The sequence below is a fragment of the Mustela putorius genome, unplaced genomic scaffold (assembly GCF_011764305.1).
Source record: "Mustela putorius furo isolate JIRA1106 unplaced genomic scaffold, ASM1176430v1.1 tig00003974_pilon_pilon_pilon, whole genome shotgun sequence".
In the NCBI taxonomy this organism is placed as follows: Eukaryota; Metazoa; Chordata; class Mammalia; order Carnivora; family Mustelidae; genus Mustela; species Mustela putorius.
In genome coordinates, this window is record NW_025422117.1 from 4017250 (window position 1) to 4033174 (window position 15925).

The 15925-nt window shown below is 37.5% G+C and overlaps 1 protein-coding gene across 2 annotated transcripts in view; it reads right to left on the bottom strand.

Annotated features, from left to right (window-relative positions):
- The window catches only part of GPC5 (glypican 5), a 1424459-nt gene that overhangs the window by 1085807 nt on the left and 322727 nt on the right, over positions 1-15925 (bottom strand). For both annotated transcript variants that reach the window (XM_004746153.3, XM_004746154.3), the window contains exon 4: positions 13115-13248. In XM_004746153.3, coding sequence (XP_004746210.1) covers positions 13115-13248 — 134 coding nt within the window. The remainder of the gene's footprint in view (positions 1-13114; positions 13249-15925) is intronic.

A 15925-nucleotide genomic window follows, 5' to 3' on the forward strand; every position in this document is an offset into this window, starting at 1 on the left:
GAAAAAAAAAAAAGAGTACCTGTTAGATACCAAACACGTTCACACAGCCACGTCTAAAACCAGTCACAATTGCAATTTCTCATCCATCCCTTTCGGAACAAATACTGCTCAGTGTAAGTTTAATCATTCACTGGTTGGATTTAGTTTCAGATTATGTCATGAAATGGTCACTAATTTTTCCATGAACATCTAGAAAGTAAGAGGAAACCTCATTTTCAAAGGTTTTATTTTTAATATTAGTTTTAGCTGGAGCAAACTGCTTTTCACTACAACAGAATTTTGCATGTATTTATTTATGAACTTTCTTTTTCGGGGAAGTTTTTATCAGATTCTCTGTGGGATACATGACCTGCAAAGGTTAAGCACCACTAGCCTAAACTTTTGCCATATGTTTATTCTGCCTTCTGGCCTTCCTTCTTCCTGTGTGCCTGGTTTTTGACCCCCTGGGGTCCTGCTTTTCATTATTCATTCAGGTCTTGATGCTGGCCTGCCTGGGAGCTCCTGTTCCCTCAGCCCTGCTCTGGCCTGGCCTTTTGCCCCCTACCCAAAGCCTTGCCTTGGCCTGTCCTGCCCTGGGTGCCCTCGCTCCCACCACTCACCACGCGCTGTTTTAAATTAACCAGAAATGTTCTCATTGAAAATAACATGACTTTTATTTTAGTAAATTAAACTTACAGGTAATAAATAATAATGGCACCTCAAAGAAGCACTAACTTCCTTTTAGGAAATAGATTGGAAATTGCTTTCTCCAGTCCTATAAGTAATATTAAATTTTTCTCTGTTGACTTTTTCCTGACCTATGGATATTTTCATCCACCGAGTTTGTATACACACAATTCATCATTAAGCTCGGTAAGTCAATATTGATTTAACCATATAAACACATACACCCAAACACACATTAAGAATTTTAAACATTAACTAATTTTGGTTTCACGAATAAAACATTGTGCTAAATAAAATTTGACTATGTAGATAGAAATTCATGTATTGTAAGCCAACTGATCCCATGTAATATGAAACTATTCCAGCTATCTGGGCAATAATCCTAAATAATATTAAGTGTCCTTCATCCAGATTATGTTTGAAAGTTTTGCCTATGCTTAATTAATTATTTCAGTCACTCCGCTGTGTTCTTTTCCAATGAACAGGGTAAAAATTAATTTGCTTTCATGGACAGACACATCCTGAAACAGAACATGGCCTGCCTGACTCATTCCTCTCTTTCAGTTAAGTAGTTTCAAATGTCCTTTTTAGCTCCGATTCTCAATAAATAAAATTGTTAATGTTCAGGTTATAAAATTCCTACTCCAATCAAGATTTAATAAACACATGAGAATTGCATGGAGCTGCCTGATGATATGATACTCCTTGAAGTTCTGAAGGGGTGATTTCAAAAAAAAAATTCATAAAACAATTATATTTTGTCTCAAACATTAAAAATCCAGTGTTTCCAAAAATGCTCTTTTCCCTACTTTCACATCAAAAACCTCTCCTAGGTCAAAAATATTTTAATTTTACTAACCATCTAGGACAGTCTCTATTACCCCAATGCACAGCCATGCATACAGCCAATCCTCTTAATTGGCGCATTCTTAAATGCGGGGTTTGGCTAATTGGAATGCTTGCTGGAGAACAGATGGGGCACTGGTGTTGAGACTCTGTCTTAATTTATTGTCCTGGGGTTTTCCTAATTACCCGCTTAATTGGCACAGCCACACCACTTTGAAATAATAATGTACCGCTAATTATCACCGATTTAAGCTTGCTAATAGCTTATTCTTACCAGCTAACTTCAAGAAATCAAGCAGAGAGCAGGAACCGCCACAGGGAAATCACTCTGCCTAGGCTGGTTTAGACAGACACAGGAGTGCAGAGTCCACTAGATCTGTGCCGCTTTGGTTTCTGCCCCAAAAGAAGACACAGTGATGCTTTTCTGGATGCTTAAAGAAACGGTCGCTCTTCCTTGATTTTTTTCAACTTTTGGAGACCTCTGTGACTGGTATGTACCCATAACTCAGAGTCTCAAATTAGCTTATTACTGGCATTCTACATAAATAGAAAAAAATGGGGCGGGGGTTTGAACAAGTACCATCATGTCAAAAGAATCCAGTGCTATCGTTTCGTTTCTCTCCTTCCACACCAAAACACTGACATACTCTAGACTTCAACTCTCAGATCCCAGGACAGATTCAGATGTCCTTCTTCAAGTGTTAGAAATAGAGCAAGGAAAAGACAAGGTATTAAACAGAAGGGTTCTCTTTAGAAATAAATACAAAGAGAGAAGGGGAATAAAGAAAACAAAGGGGCTGCGAACTTGGGAATTTATAGAGAAATATCTGTATTTAGGATAAGATACTACTCTTCTGCCTTAGTTTATACTTATTCTGCATCAATTTCAGGCACTTTTTCAGACATCTCCTGGTCAGACTCCCTAAAAGCCGTTCCTGGGACAGGAATTTGGATGCAGAAGATTGATGGAGGCAATGCTGTTGGGAGAGAGGCAGTGAGGCAAGTAGGATGGAGTGGGCAGGACAAAGGTACGTCGGGATGTGGTCTCAGGCACAGCCAGACTGCACACGTGGACCACATCACACATCTGGTCGCATCACACTGAGTCAGGGCAAAGCCTTTAATCCCCTGGTGTCCGTCAGGCACTGCTTATGAGCCTCTGCCAAGGGGTCGAAGCAGTGGGAAGTTAACCCCCTCTTCCAAGGGGAGGAGATGGCGTGTAGTCCTCCACATGGAAGAGAACTGACCCGTGTAACCCATAGGGTACTGCAGGAGTGACAGTGGGGACATCAAGGTTAGACTATGAAAACACTTCAGCATCTGCCTTTCTCTCTTGGATTATCTGCCCGAGGAAAGCCAGCTACAGAGTTGTGAGAAAACTCAAGAAGTCATCGTGATGAAAATGAGAGGCCTCCTGCCAACAGCCCTATGAGTGTGCCATCTTGGAAGATGGTATCCCGTCCCGCTCGAGCCTTCAGAGCCCTGCAGCCTCACCTGACCTTGAGAGCCACACCCTAAGAGACCACAGCCAGAAAGAAACCCTGAGCCAAAACCCTACAGCCAAGAAGCTCCCAAATTTCCGGCCCACAGAAAATTGTGTAATTAATGGTTGTTGTTGCTTTAAGCTACTACGTTTGGGAACAACTTGTTAAGTACCAATAGATAATGAATATAGATGGCTACAATTTGTTGAGTGCGACTCCCCAGAGAGGAGGGCGGCCATGCATTATCAGCAACCAGGAGAGAGAAGCCAGGAGGCAGATAAGATGGCCAGGTAAAGGGATGTGAGTAGGACACAAGCAGCTCCAACCACTGTAGTCGTCTCTCCTACTAAATGTTTCCATTAAGCCTCCCATACAACTGACTGTGTCATGTCATGAAGTTAATTATGGACAGTTATATATATATATATATATTTTTTTTTTTTTAAATGGTAGCTGGAAACTACCTAGCATTCTGGACCTGGCAACAATATTCTTCAAAAATGATGATGTGTTCAAATAAAAGCTGAGAAAATTCATTAACAGTAATAAGCAATGAAAAATATACTAAGGCTAAATAAAGCAAAATGATTCTAGATGGACACACAGAACTAAAAGAAAAGCACATGAAAGAATAAAACATGAGTTATTATAAGTAAATATTAACTATTTAAAAACAATAACTAATATCTCAGAAGTTGTTAAAATGTTGTTAGAAGCAACATCTTGGTTAGGAATAGGGTAACAGAAGATAGGAAAAGGGTAACTGACTAAAACTTTTAAAGTTCTTATATTGTTCAATGAAGTGGTAAAAGTTCTAATTCAAAGTAGATAGTAAAAATTAAAAAGGCACATTATGATCTCTATGGTAACCATTAGCATAATAAAGAAATGCAAATAAAAAGCCCTGAAGGGGCACCTGGTGGTTCAGTTGGTGAAGCATCTATCTGACTTCAGCTGGGCACGATCCCAGAGTCCTGAGCAGTGGGAGTCATCTTGTCCCTCTGCCCCTCCCCCAACTTGTGTGTCCACACACATACTCCCTCTCACTCTCAAATAAATAAATAAATCTTAAAAAAAAAATAGCCATGAAGATTTTTTTTAAAAAATTAAATACCTATTAAAGTCAAATGAAGGCAAGAAAAGAGAAATAAAGAAAGATTAAAGAACATGGGGCACCTGGGGGCTCAGTTGGTTAAGCACCTGACTCTTGATTTCCGCTGAGGTCATGATCTCAGGGTGGTCAGATCAAGCCCCAGGCCAAGCTTCCCACTCAGCAAGGAGTCGGCTTGAGATTTTGTCCATCTCCCGCTGCCCCTCCCCCTGCTTCCACACAGTACTCTCTTTTCTCTAAGTAAATAAATCTTAAAAAAAAAAAAAGAATGAAGAACATGGGGTAAAGAGAAAATAAAGAACAAGATGATAGCTTTAAACTACTTCAGGATATCATGTATCACTGGCTCAGTCAGTAGAACGTGGGGCTCTTGAACTTCGGGTTGTAAGTCTGAACCCCACGTTGGGTGTAGAGATTACTTAAAGAAATACAATCTTTATTTTTTTTTTTAAAAGGACACCATATATCACTGTAAAAAACTGACTCGGGCACCTGTGTGGCTCAGTCAGTTGAGCACCTGACTCTTGATTTCAATTCAGGTCATGATCTCTTGGGTCATGGGACTGAGCCCCTTGTCAGACTCCATGCTCAGTGGGGAGTCTGCTAGAGATGCTCTCCCCAAATCATATGTGCAAGTGTGAGCTGTCTCTATCTAAAATAAATGAATATTTTTTAAAATTGGCTAAACATCCCAACTGAAAAACAAAAATATAATTAATCACCACTTAATAAATAGTGTTGGATAACTTTCTAAAAAAAGTTAATTGGTCAAATTATTTATAATTCAAAATAGTTAGAGTAACACAACCTCAAAAGAACTGCTTGAATAATAGAAAACTTTATAAATTAAACTGTGATAAAACTGGAAAATGATTTTTTTAGGTCAAGGTGCCAGAAATTTAACATAATTTTAAACAGCAAATTTGTATATTTAAACAACAAATTTTGGGGCACCTGGCTGGCTCAGTCAGAAAGGCATGTGACTCTTGATCTTGGTGTTGTGAGTTTGAGCCCCACATTGGGTGTAGAGATTACTAAGATAAAAAAGATAAACTTTAAATAACTTTCTTTTTATTAGATATACCACTAAAGAAACGATGTCTAGAGATTTATTTATTTTTAAAAGGAGAGAAAGAGATAGTGCATGAGTGGGAGAGACAGAGGGAGAGGGAGAATCCCAAGCAGACACCCCACTGAGCATGGAGACTAATACAGACCTTGATCTCACAACCCTGAGATCATGACCTGAGCCAAACTCAAGAATCAGAGTCTTAATCAACTGTGCCACCCAGGTGCCTTATAAACTCTGCCAGTATAATATTAAAAGACTACAAACGATTTATATGCAAAAATGTATTTTAAATTGTTAAACATAGAACAGTGTTTATCTCCATTTATACCAGCAAAATAAATGATGCATTTTACAATTTCTATTTCAGCTACTAGAACAATTATATTTATTGAAACTGGTGTGGTTTTTGTTGTTGTTGATCCAAAGCCTTCTTTTAATAGTTTTAAAGTCCTTTAAATCTGTAAATAGTTCTTCTATCTATCTATTCTCACGGAAATTGTCCAAGGTAAATAAAGAAACTCAAAAAGCCTGCCATGATACAAAACTAATTTATAAAAACTAACTCAGAAGATGTTAAATTTTTTAACTTTACTTATTTATGAATTGCACAAAATAGTGATCAATGATTTTGTCAGTGATTTTTCCTTATCTGTTTTATTTTTTATAATAAACTTTCATTTTGTTCTAATTAATGAGTTATAGCAGGAAGTCCCCAGTCAAAACTCTTCAGCAAATTACATTTTATCTCTATCTGGATAATCTTTATATCTACTACACATCATAATAAAAAATTATGCATATGAAATGGCAAAAAAAGGTTATTTAAAAATTATCATTAGCTCTCATGAAAATTTTGACTAAAGGAGTTTTAACTATGTTTTTATTAGGAAAATAGGATTTTTAAAAAAGATTTTTTATTTACTTATTTAACAGACAGAGATCAAAAGTAGGCAGAGAGGTAGGCAGAGAGAGAGGAGGAAGCAGGCTCCCCACTGAGCAGAGAGCCCAATGTGGGGCTCGATCCCAGGACCCTGGGATCATAACCTGAGCCAAAGGCAAAGGTTTTAACCCACTGAGCTACCCAGGGGCCCCAGGAAAATAGGTTTAGGTTTAAAAAAAAAGAAAAGAAAAGAAAACATTCACTTAGAGTTTAAAATAACAAATAACAATGTATACATGTGTTTTTTTATATGCAGACACAGACAAACATACCCATATTTTTAGAGATACAGAGACCTAAGCATACTCCTCAACCCCTGGCAAACTATCATAACTTATTACTTGAATTAGTTTTCATACTCTTCTTACATATTTAATATAAGTACTTTGCCATATCCTTTCATTAAAAAATACATATTGATTTTATGTATTTGTTTTTAATTTATAAAATGGTATTGTACTATTTTCATTCTGTTTAACACCTTTTTTTCTTTAATCATGATATTTTTTGATGCAGGAAAATATATTCTTTCCTTCTGACTCTTAATGTTCCAAAGTAATACATTTTATTTTTACATTTTTCCTTGCATGGACATATAACTTGCCTCTAACTCTCAGCCACCACAGATACTCAAGAATTCTCCTTGTGAATATGAGCAAGAGTTTCTGGGGATATATCCTAAGAAAGTAGACAAGTGCATAAACTATAAGAATTTTACAAGGTACAGCAAGCCTCTTGCTAGAATGGCTCTACCAGTGAACCACATGATTGTACACATAGAAAATCCAATCCTATCAACAGACCGACCATTAGAACGCAGTTCAGAAAACTAGTCAGGAATAGTATTATAAAAAGATCTTTGACTAAATCTGTCTATTCAATGCTCACTCCTTTTGCTTGGCTGATCTGTGCACACAGAGGAAGGCTTAGAGAATGTTTGGATTATCATAACCTGAGTCAGAGGGTGAATCCAATTATATCCTCCTTTGTATGTGGTATCTGCTAGAGCAAATCAAAACATGTACTGCCACCTGCTATCTAGCTAGCAATTTGGCAAATGCTTTTATCTCTTTAGCAATTAGTAAGGATAATTAGGAATATTTCACTTTCAGCTGGTAAGAATGTCTTCACTGTTAGACCTCAGGGCAATTGTCTCACTCCATGACAGACAGGAACCTTGCTCATTTTGACACCCTACAGGACACCATGCTGAAAATAAAATATTGATCACATCACCCTAGTTGCCTTAGTAGACATGTGCATGCCTCTGGTGGGGAAAAATATTGACATTTCAAGGCCGTGACAATTCAGCAGGGCTCCTACATGTCCAGGGGTCTAGATCTTATTGGGATATTCTAATGTAAAAAACCAATTTCTGCCTCTATGATGACTTAGCACTCAGGAAGAGGCACAACGCTTTTTGGGTCCCTTGGCAAATTAGAGAAAACTTGACACACACTTGAGTGTATTGTTTCAACCCATTTATAAAGTAGCCCCAAGGAGCTTTTGCATGAGAAAGAAAAGTGGGTAGGTTGGCATTTTGCAAACTGTTCTGACATTCAGTCCAGAGGACGCAGCCTATCCACTCAAGCGTGCCTGAAGTACCAGTGGCAAATGAAGATGCTCCTCAGAGATTCTGGAAAGTCCCATTAGGAAAGGAGCAAGATGGTAGAGGAGTAGGAGACCTAAATATCACCAGGTCCCAGGGGTTCAGCTAGATAGTTATCAAACCATTCTGAACACCTACAAACTCAACAAGAGACTGAAGAGGAGAAAAGCAGCAATTCTAGGAACAGAAATCGACGACTTTCTGGAAGGTAGGGTATGCAGAGAAGTGAATCTGAGGAAACATGGGAAGATAGACCACAGGGGAAGGGCCAGCTCCTGGCAAGTGAGAGAGCAGCATAGCACAAAATCAGAGCATTTAGAAGTCTGCTCCACTGAGGGACATCGTTCCAGAGGCTCAGGAGGGGTGGAGCCCTCATGGGGAGAGTGTGGTCTCAGGCATCGTGGGATCACAAAAATACCAGGGGTGTCTCAGTGTGGCAGAGACTCCAGGTATCAGAGTGGGGAAGCTGGCTTCCAAGACAGCTCTCAGCTTGGGGTTACCTTAAACTGTGATCCGAGGCATAGTCAGGCCACTGCTCTTTGAGCAGAGACCCCACAAGTAGCAGATCCAGAGAGACCTCCTCCTTCCTCTTCCAGGAGGGGCAGTGCAGGAGCACACTGCAGGAATCTGGTGGGTTTGGAGACTCCAAACAGGGCATGCACTGGAGACAGGAATGCTCAGTCATAGGCCAGGTGAGCACGGACTGCAGCCTGAGACCAGGAAGACAGGAGGGATTGACTGCTTTGCTCTGAGGGTGCAATGAGAAGTGGGGCTTCTCGGCCAGAGATTGGGAGGCGGCCATTTTCATGAGCTCCAGAGCGAGGGAAAAGCAACACATAGAATGCATGGCTTTTTCCCCATGATCCTTTAGTCTTCCAAAGTTAAATGTTTAAAATTTCATTTTCTTCTTATTCTATTTTTTTAACTTTTCCTCTTTCCTATTTTAATGTTTTATAACTATTTTATCTTATCAATAACTTTTTAAAAAATCTTTTAAAATTTTCATTGTTACAGTCATATTTTATCCCTTCATTGTATTTAACCTTATTTTTTGTTTACATATAGGTTTCTTTTTACTTTAAAATTTGGGGATACAGTTTCTTCTATCAGATCAAAATATACCCTAAAATTAGTGCATGGCTTTGTTCTAGTCTCCAGACTGATCATATTCTACTGCCCCCTTTTTTTCTTTTTTCAACAAACATATTATCAATTCCCTTTCTAGAATGTTTTTTTTTTAAATTTTCATCTTTACAGTCACATTCCATTCCTTCATCATGTTTTCCTTATTTTGTGTGTGTGTGTATGTGTGTGTATACACTTATATGTGTGTGTATATATATATATATATATATATACACACACATATATATGAGTTTTTCTTTCTTTAAAATGTTGGAAGGTAGCTTCTTCTAACAGACCAGAATACACTCAATATCAAGTGGGTGACTATGTTCTATTCACCAGTCTAATACATATATATTTTTTTCTTAGTTTTTACTTTTTTAAATTTCTTTTTCCCTCTTTCTTCTCCCCATGGTTTTGGGTCTCTTCTAACTTGGTTAGTGTACATTAGTCTGGAGTCTTTGCCAAGCTTTTTGTATTTTATTCTCTCATTCATATATTCTTATCCAGATAAAATGACAGGCAGAAAAACTTATGATTAAAAAAAGAAGAAGAAGAACAAGAGTCACTACGAATGGCTAGGTATTTCATTCAGACATTGGTAATATGTCAGAACTAGAGTTCAGAATGATGATTATCAAAGTGTTAGCTGAGCTCAAAAAAGGCATGGGAGATATTAGAGAATCCCTTTGTGGAAAAATAAAAGCCCTTTCTGGAGAAATAAAAGAATTAAAATCTAACCAAGTTGAAATCAAAAAAGCTATTAATGAGGTACAATAAAAAATGGAGGCTCTTACTGCTAAGATGAATGAGGCAGAAGAGAAAAGTACTGATATAGAAGACCAAATGACAGAGAGCAAAGAAGCTGAGCAAAATAGAGACAAACAACTACTCGACCATGAGGGGAGAAATCAAGAGATAAGTGATACCATAAGATGAAACAGTAATAGAATAATTGGGATCCCAGAAGAAAAAGAAAGAGAGGGGCAGAAGGTATATTGGAGAAAATTATAGCAGATAATTTTTCTAATTTGGCAAAGGGAACAAGCATCAAAATCCAGAAGGCCCAAAATCAATAAAAATAGGTTTCACACCCCATCATCAAATACTAAAACTTACAAGTCTCAGTAACAAAGAGAAAATCCTAAAAACAGCTAGGGACAAGAAGTCTGTAACATACAATGATAGAAATATTAGATTGGCAGCAACCTATCCACAGAGACCTGGCAGTCCAGAAAGGACTGGCATGATATATTAAGAGCACTAAACAAGAAAAATATGCAGTCAAGAATGCTATATCCAGCTAGGCTGTCATTGAAAATAGAAGGAGAGAGAAAAAGCTTCCAGGAAAAGCAAAAACTAGAAGAACTTGCCAACACCAAACCAGCCCTACAGGTAATATTGAAAGGGGTCCTCTAAGCAAAGAGAGAGCCTAAAAGTAACAGACCAGAAAGGAACAGAGAATATATAGTAACAGTCATCTTACAAGCAATGCAATGGCACTAATTCATATCTTTCAATAGTTACCCTGAATGTAAATGGGCTAAATGCCCCAGTCAAAAGACACAGGTAACAAAATGGAGAAGAAAAAGAAGACCAACTGATATGTTGTCTACAAGAAACTCATTTTAGACCCGACGACACTTAGAGATTCAAAAGAGGAGGTGGACTCTTAATCTCACAAAACAAATTGAGGGTTACTGGAGGTTCATGGGGGAGGAATAGGGTGGTTGGGCTATGGACATTAGGGTAGGTATGGGCTATGGTGAGTGTTGTGAAATGTGTAAGCCTAAAGATTCACATACCTGTACCCCTGGGACAAATAATACATTATATGTTAATAAGATAAATAAATAAATAATAAAATAGAAAAAAGCTATGGGTTAAGATTAAAAAAAAAGGCAAGAAAGGAAAAGAAAAGGAAAGAAAGCCCCATTCAAAGAATAATAGTATAGACATCAAAGATTTTGGACTAAAGGCGTTCTTGCTTTTGCTAAACACTGTTTTTATTTGGTTGGTCAGTTGGTTTCCAACTCAAATCCGATAAAAACTATACACTTGACCATGAGTTAGCAAGTGACACAGGAACCTGAGATACCAATGATCTAACTGCTCTCTGATCTGCCACGCTATGAGATTAGGCCTGTATACAAGCAATATATCATCATGTGGAAGTGACCTATTGAAAATCAGACTCAAGTGGGTGGAAAAAGCACAAGATGCACAGAAAGTAGCTCAAACTCACTCAGCACCTACTCTGCTACGTTTCCCCAGCTCTTTCTTTTGAAATGTATAACCTCATGGGGAATTATGAGTGATGAAGAATAAATAAAATTCAGGAGTATCTCATGGATAGGTCTGCACAATATGTAAGTATTAAGCAGAAGTATACTGCCGTTGCAATTAAGTTCCATATAAGAGTGACAATAAAAAAAGTGTAGACATAAATAACATAAGTGGGCTCATGTGTAATACCTCTGGTTGTTCACTTTGTATGATGTGAGACAAGTCTATGATGTATCTACTCTGGTTCATGGGACATGGCTAATGGTGGCTGGCTGGTTAGGGACAGAAATACAGGAGTTTGCAAGATTGGTGACAACAAGGTCTATTCAGTGTCTGGATAGATACTTACAAAACTAGCTATTTATATGAGCCCCTCATTATTCCTTGGACATTTCACTTGTGTTCGGTTTTGTTTTGTCTTTCCAAACACTGAGTTGTTCTGGTGGTGAAACAGACATGACCTTTAAGGACTTAAGAGCTTCCTAGCTTCCTTCCCAAGCTATAAGAACCACTCTACACTATACCTAGCCACTATACGTGAGATAGCAAACTACGCACAATAATTTCTCAAATCCGAGAAAAGACTACTGATCATTGTAGATGTTTAGAAGGATAAAGGACAGCTACTTTGCATGCAAACAAAGTGCTAATTCTTTTGAGCTGCAGCAAATAGCCAGCAATAGCCCAGATCTTTATTCCAAATTAGAGTCCATCTGAAAAGAGAATGAGGCAATTGGGAGCACTGTCCCAAAAGGAAAGACAGATTCTGCATTATCGAGAGTAAAGCTATGTAATATACTGAGTTTGCCATAAGGTATTATTAGAGATAACTATTTGAATTAATAAATTAATATAGAATTCTGGATTTCAATTCAATTCAAAAATACTCACTGAGAATCTAGTATTTGCCAAGACATACTCCGGTCAACAGAATGCAAAAAGAAATAAATTAATAGTTTCCTTTAGCTCTAAGACTTTTTCAGTTTGACTGCCAATTATCAAGCAAGGAGATATTAATGAAGGCTTTAATTTAACATGTGAAATGATGATGGGAATAGCAGTAGAAATGCGAGTTATAGGGGTGCCTGTGTGGCTTAGTTGTTAAGCCTCTGCCTTCAGCTCAGGTCACAACCCCAGGGTTCCGGGATGGGGTCCCACATTGGGCCCTCTGCTTGGGGTAATCCCGCTTCTCCCTCTCCCGTACCCCCGGTTTGTGTTCCCTCTCTTGCTGTGTCTCTATCAAATAAATAAATAAAATCTTAAAAAAAAAAAAAAAGAAATGTGAGTTATAGAAGCAAGCCACTCAATGCTTATCATTTTGAATCAACAGCCATTTTCAGCATTCCAGATAAAAGGTTTAGAAACTTCTTCTTATCCAACTATTTTCTAACAGATGCTTAGCATGCAGTAACACTGATTTATCATATATGTGAAAGCTCTGTGTTCACCATCCAATACGGTAGCTATATGTAAAATTAAGACTAAAATTAATTAAAATTTAAAAATTTAATCCTCAGTCACACTAGCTGTGTTTTAAACTTTTTTTTTTAATTGTGGTAAGATCTACCCTCTTAAAATTTGAAGGGTACAATACAGTATTGTTGGTCACAGGGAGAAGGAAAGATATTAATTCACGGGCTTAAAGTTTCCATTAAGCAAGATGAGTAAGTCCTAGAGATCTGCTGTCTGACACTGAACACTAGCCATATTTTAAGTGCGTAACGAGCACATGTGCCTATTGCTTGCCATATTATATTATAGCAAGTGTGCCTTATTAGAAAGTTTTATTGGTCTCAAATTGAACTTATATTCCTAATTAATTGAACAGGAGCAACTGCTGAATTTTAAAATAATTAATGGTGATCTTTTTTCTTCAATAGTGTATTTTGTTCTACTTAATTGAATGCATTCTATTCTGTTGAAAATTAATGGCTTACTTTCTCTTCTCTTTCTGGTTGTAAAACAAATGTCTTACTTTCTTCTGTTGGCAAGTGTCTCTTCATCGTTTCTGGGAGAGATCTTCATCCCGTGCTTCTCTTTGCTTCCTTCAAAAGAACAACGGGGGCTTTGTGTAGGTGCTCTGATTGGACGGCCACAAATCTTATTGACCTTTCAAAGAGAAAATATGAAAAGATAGTCAGAAACCATCCTCCATCCTACCTGAGAATGTAATGTTTGCTAGAGTCCAAAACAATGGCATGTTCTTACTTATCCCTCAAAAGTAACCTTTAAGACATAAAGAAGGTTTAAAAAAAAAGATATAAAATGTTTGACAATTTTCTAGAGGGGGGATTAAATTATCTGTATAAAGTGGCAGCCATGATAAATCGATACCTTGCATACTGATATACTTTGCATGAATACATGTATAAAATACATGAAGAAAGTATAGACACAGAATGAGTCAGAGAACTACATTAATAAACTTGCTTGTAAGGGGGGTGGGGCTATGGACATTGGGGAGGGTATGTGCTATGGTCAGTGCTGTGAAGTGTGTAAACCTGGCGATTCACAGACCTGTACCCCGGGGATAAAAATATATTATATGTTTATAAAAAATTAAAAAATTTTAAAAATATAAATAAATAAATAAATTAATTAATTAAAAAAAATAAACTTGCTTGTTTGCATAAATAAGACTACTTAACCAAAGTATATACTATTTATGTTTTATATTCAATTTATGACAATCACATAATTGTGCTGATATTCTAAATGAAATAATTTGCTATTGAACATGCAGTCTGTTTCTAAATTAATTCTAAGAGTGGTTTTCTTAAGGTCCTTTCCTAGAATTAATAATGAATATGTTTGTGTAAATATCTCATTTTGTAATAGTTCTATATCTTCTTCCTGTATTATGAGTGTTAATATAGTTGTTCTTTAATAATTATCCAAGTAAAAAATTCATTAAAAAACTTATCCAGCAATGTATAACTTATATAATTATCATTGAAAAATAGCAATGAATTGGACATATTACCACATAAAGCATTAAAGAGACTCAGGTGATAGCTTATACACTTTAAGAGGTAGAGTAGTATAATTACAAATATATAAAAACACTGTCTAGGAATCTGGAGACTGATTCTTGCCCTGATTTTTTTCCATCTTAAGCACGGAGATCTTGATGACAGTAGCAGAACTTCTCTGAATTTGCCTCTCTTAGATGTAAGACGAAGACATTAGAGTAAATTTTCCCAAAGTTCCCTTAAAGTTATCAATTTCTTTGATTTTTCCATGCAATGAGCATTAAAGGAATTATGCACTAATTTGTTTAAACCCATATTTATTTTGCTTCTAATATTTGCAAAGAACATGTATTAAAGTTTAGAAAAGATAAAAGATGAGAAACTGGATTTCTCCTTCAAGGGCTGACAATTCAGGAAGAAGGAAAAAAATTCTTCCCAGGCATCAAAATGTGAGATGTGTGTGTTAAAAGAGAGGAACTACCACAGTGTTACAGACACGGGAAGAAGGGTGAGGGGTGACACCAGGGAAGGTCTCCACGGAAAAGATCACTCCACTGGGAGGAAACTTGGGGTATGTGTTGGGCCTGAATGTGTTGAGGTTGATTTCAAATCAACCAAATTATAAATATACAAATATTTACTGCACCCCATTCTTTCCAATGCTAAAGACGTAAACATAAATAAGGTGTGGCCCTTACACACAGTTACGATAAAAGTCAGACGTGTAAAATGGTAACCATAATAGAACAAGACACCAGCAACCACTAGAAGCAATACTGAAACACTGAGAAAATGGACAGCTTCGCTCTGCTTGGGGTATTCAAGGAAAAGCTTCAGGAGGTCATGTCTAAAGAACAACGTAAAGCATAAATTAAGAGTCTGTCAGGTGAACAAGGCAGGGAAAAATTTTAGGACAGTAGAAAAGCAAAGAGATATACAACTTCGCATGTTGTCATAGAACAAAATGTACATAAAGAAAGAAAGTGGTAGAACAAGAGGTGAGATGTAAAAATGCCACGATTTGACCTGAGAAAGAAGCCAAAGATCTTGCTCCAGGAAATGGAGAACAGGAAAAGCTTCCAAGCAGGAAAATGGTAGCTTAAGATTTCCACAAGAGAGGGGCCACTGGGTGGTTCAGTGGGTTAAAGCCTCTGCCTTCGACTCAGGTCATGATCCCAGGGTCCTGGGATTGAGCCCCGCATCCGACTCTCTGCTCAGTGGGGAGCCTGTTTCCTCCTCTCTCTCTCTCTCTCTCTCTGCCTGCCTCTCTGCCTACTTGTGATCTCTCTCTGTCAAATCAATAAATAAAATCTTGAAAAAAAAAGAGAGAGAGAGAGAGATTTCTACAAGAGAAAAATCACCATGACAGCAGTGTGGAGAGAGGGAGACCAAAGAAAGTCCTTTAGCAGAACAGTGAAGAAAAGTTAGAGCCCAACCTCACAGCAGAGGTGGCAAAAGAAGAATGCAGGTCTAAGAGGAGAGCGAGCCAGTAGCATGGAGACTCACTAGATGTATTATGTTGTTACAACAAAAAAACAATGATGAAAGGAAGAGGGAAAACCCTCAAGGAGATAGAAGCAAGAAAACATGAAGCTGACCCAGAAAAGGGGGAAGAAAAGGTAGTTTGACTTGCAAGACAGGATTATAGAGGATAATTATATTTGAAGGGTAGGCTAGAGAAATATCTTGGAGCATTTTCAATGCCAAGCTCTGTTTTATTTATTAGACAAAAGCCTCTGATGACTTTTGAATGGAAAAGTGAAATACTAGAGCTGATATTTACTCAATGAATCTGGTGGCACTACCTGATTTGG